At 59.4% G+C, this 929-nt stretch overlaps 1 protein-coding gene across 1 annotated transcript in view; it reads right to left on the bottom strand.

Moving 5' to 3' along the window:
* Positions 1-929, bottom strand: part of EMH_0010290 (uncharacterized protein) — a gene marked incomplete at both ends in the record, with an annotated part of 19,553 nt that overhangs the window by 17,146 nt on the left and 1,478 nt on the right. Inside the window, one exon of the mRNA XM_013498901.1 lies at positions 260-887. Coding sequence (XP_013354355.1) covers positions 260-887 — 628 coding nt within the window. The remainder of the gene's footprint in view (positions 1-259; positions 888-929) is intronic.

Below are 929 nucleotides of genomic sequence, written 5' to 3' on the forward strand. Positions count from 1 at the left end.
CCGGATGGTGCTGGGCCGGTATGTTGTACTTGCGAATGATGGATTTGCAGTGGGCCTCGAGCGCAGCACAAGCGGTGCAGTCTCTGCTGGAGCTGCTGCAGCAGTCAGCTGCTGTGCTGCTGCTGCTGCTGCTGCTGCTGCAGCAGGGCGAAGCAGCAGCAGCAGTGCTGCTGCAGCAAGAAGACACCGTCCCATCTGCATGCGTGATGGTGCGGCGAGAGTACCCCGGCAGCAGCAGCTCGGAGCAGTAGAGCCTTACAGTACGCACTGCATGCGGCTGCACTTGCTGCTGCTGCTGCTGCTGCTGCTGCTGCTGCTGCTGGTGGTTTCCACTGCTGCTGGGAGCGTCTTCGCTCGCGTTGTCCACCATCATAGCGTCACTGCTGCTGCTGCTGCTGCTGCTGCTGCTGTCTGCTGCAGCATCAGCAGCAACAACATTCCACTGCAACTCAAAGAAGCCGGCGATGTCTGCTGGCAGTTCATCAGCTAAACAAAAGGAGAGAAGATCGAGGCGGTTTGCTGCTGTTTTGCTTCTCCCCCCTGCTGCTGCTGCTGCTGCTGCTGCTGTTGGTGCAGCAGCCGCTGTTGATCCTGTTGCTGTTGCTGCTGCTTCTGCTGCTGCTGCATCGCCTTCAACGACCATACCCGTGCCATCACTGCCTTCGCCAACACCGCTGCTTCCCCCCCCGCTGCTGCTGCTGCTGCTGCTGCTGCTGCTGCTGCGGGGGAGCGGCGAGGGACAAGGAGAATGCCTCGCAGCTCGTGCTGCAGCAAGCTCAGGCTGCTGCTGCAGCACGAACGCATCGTAAGCAACCGGGCGGAAGCAAAAGAGCGACAGCCGGCTGCCGAAGTCTGGGCAGTCCCGCGGCAGCGCACTTCTCCTGTTGCTGCAGCAAACAAAAAAACAAAAAAAAAAAAAAAAAAAAAAA

This window comes from Eimeria mitis, genomic scaffold, assembly GCF_000499745.2.
Source record: "Eimeria mitis Houghton genomic scaffold, Emh_scaff381, whole genome shotgun sequence".
Taxonomy (NCBI): Eukaryota; Apicomplexa; class Conoidasida; order Eucoccidiorida; family Eimeriidae; genus Eimeria; species Eimeria mitis.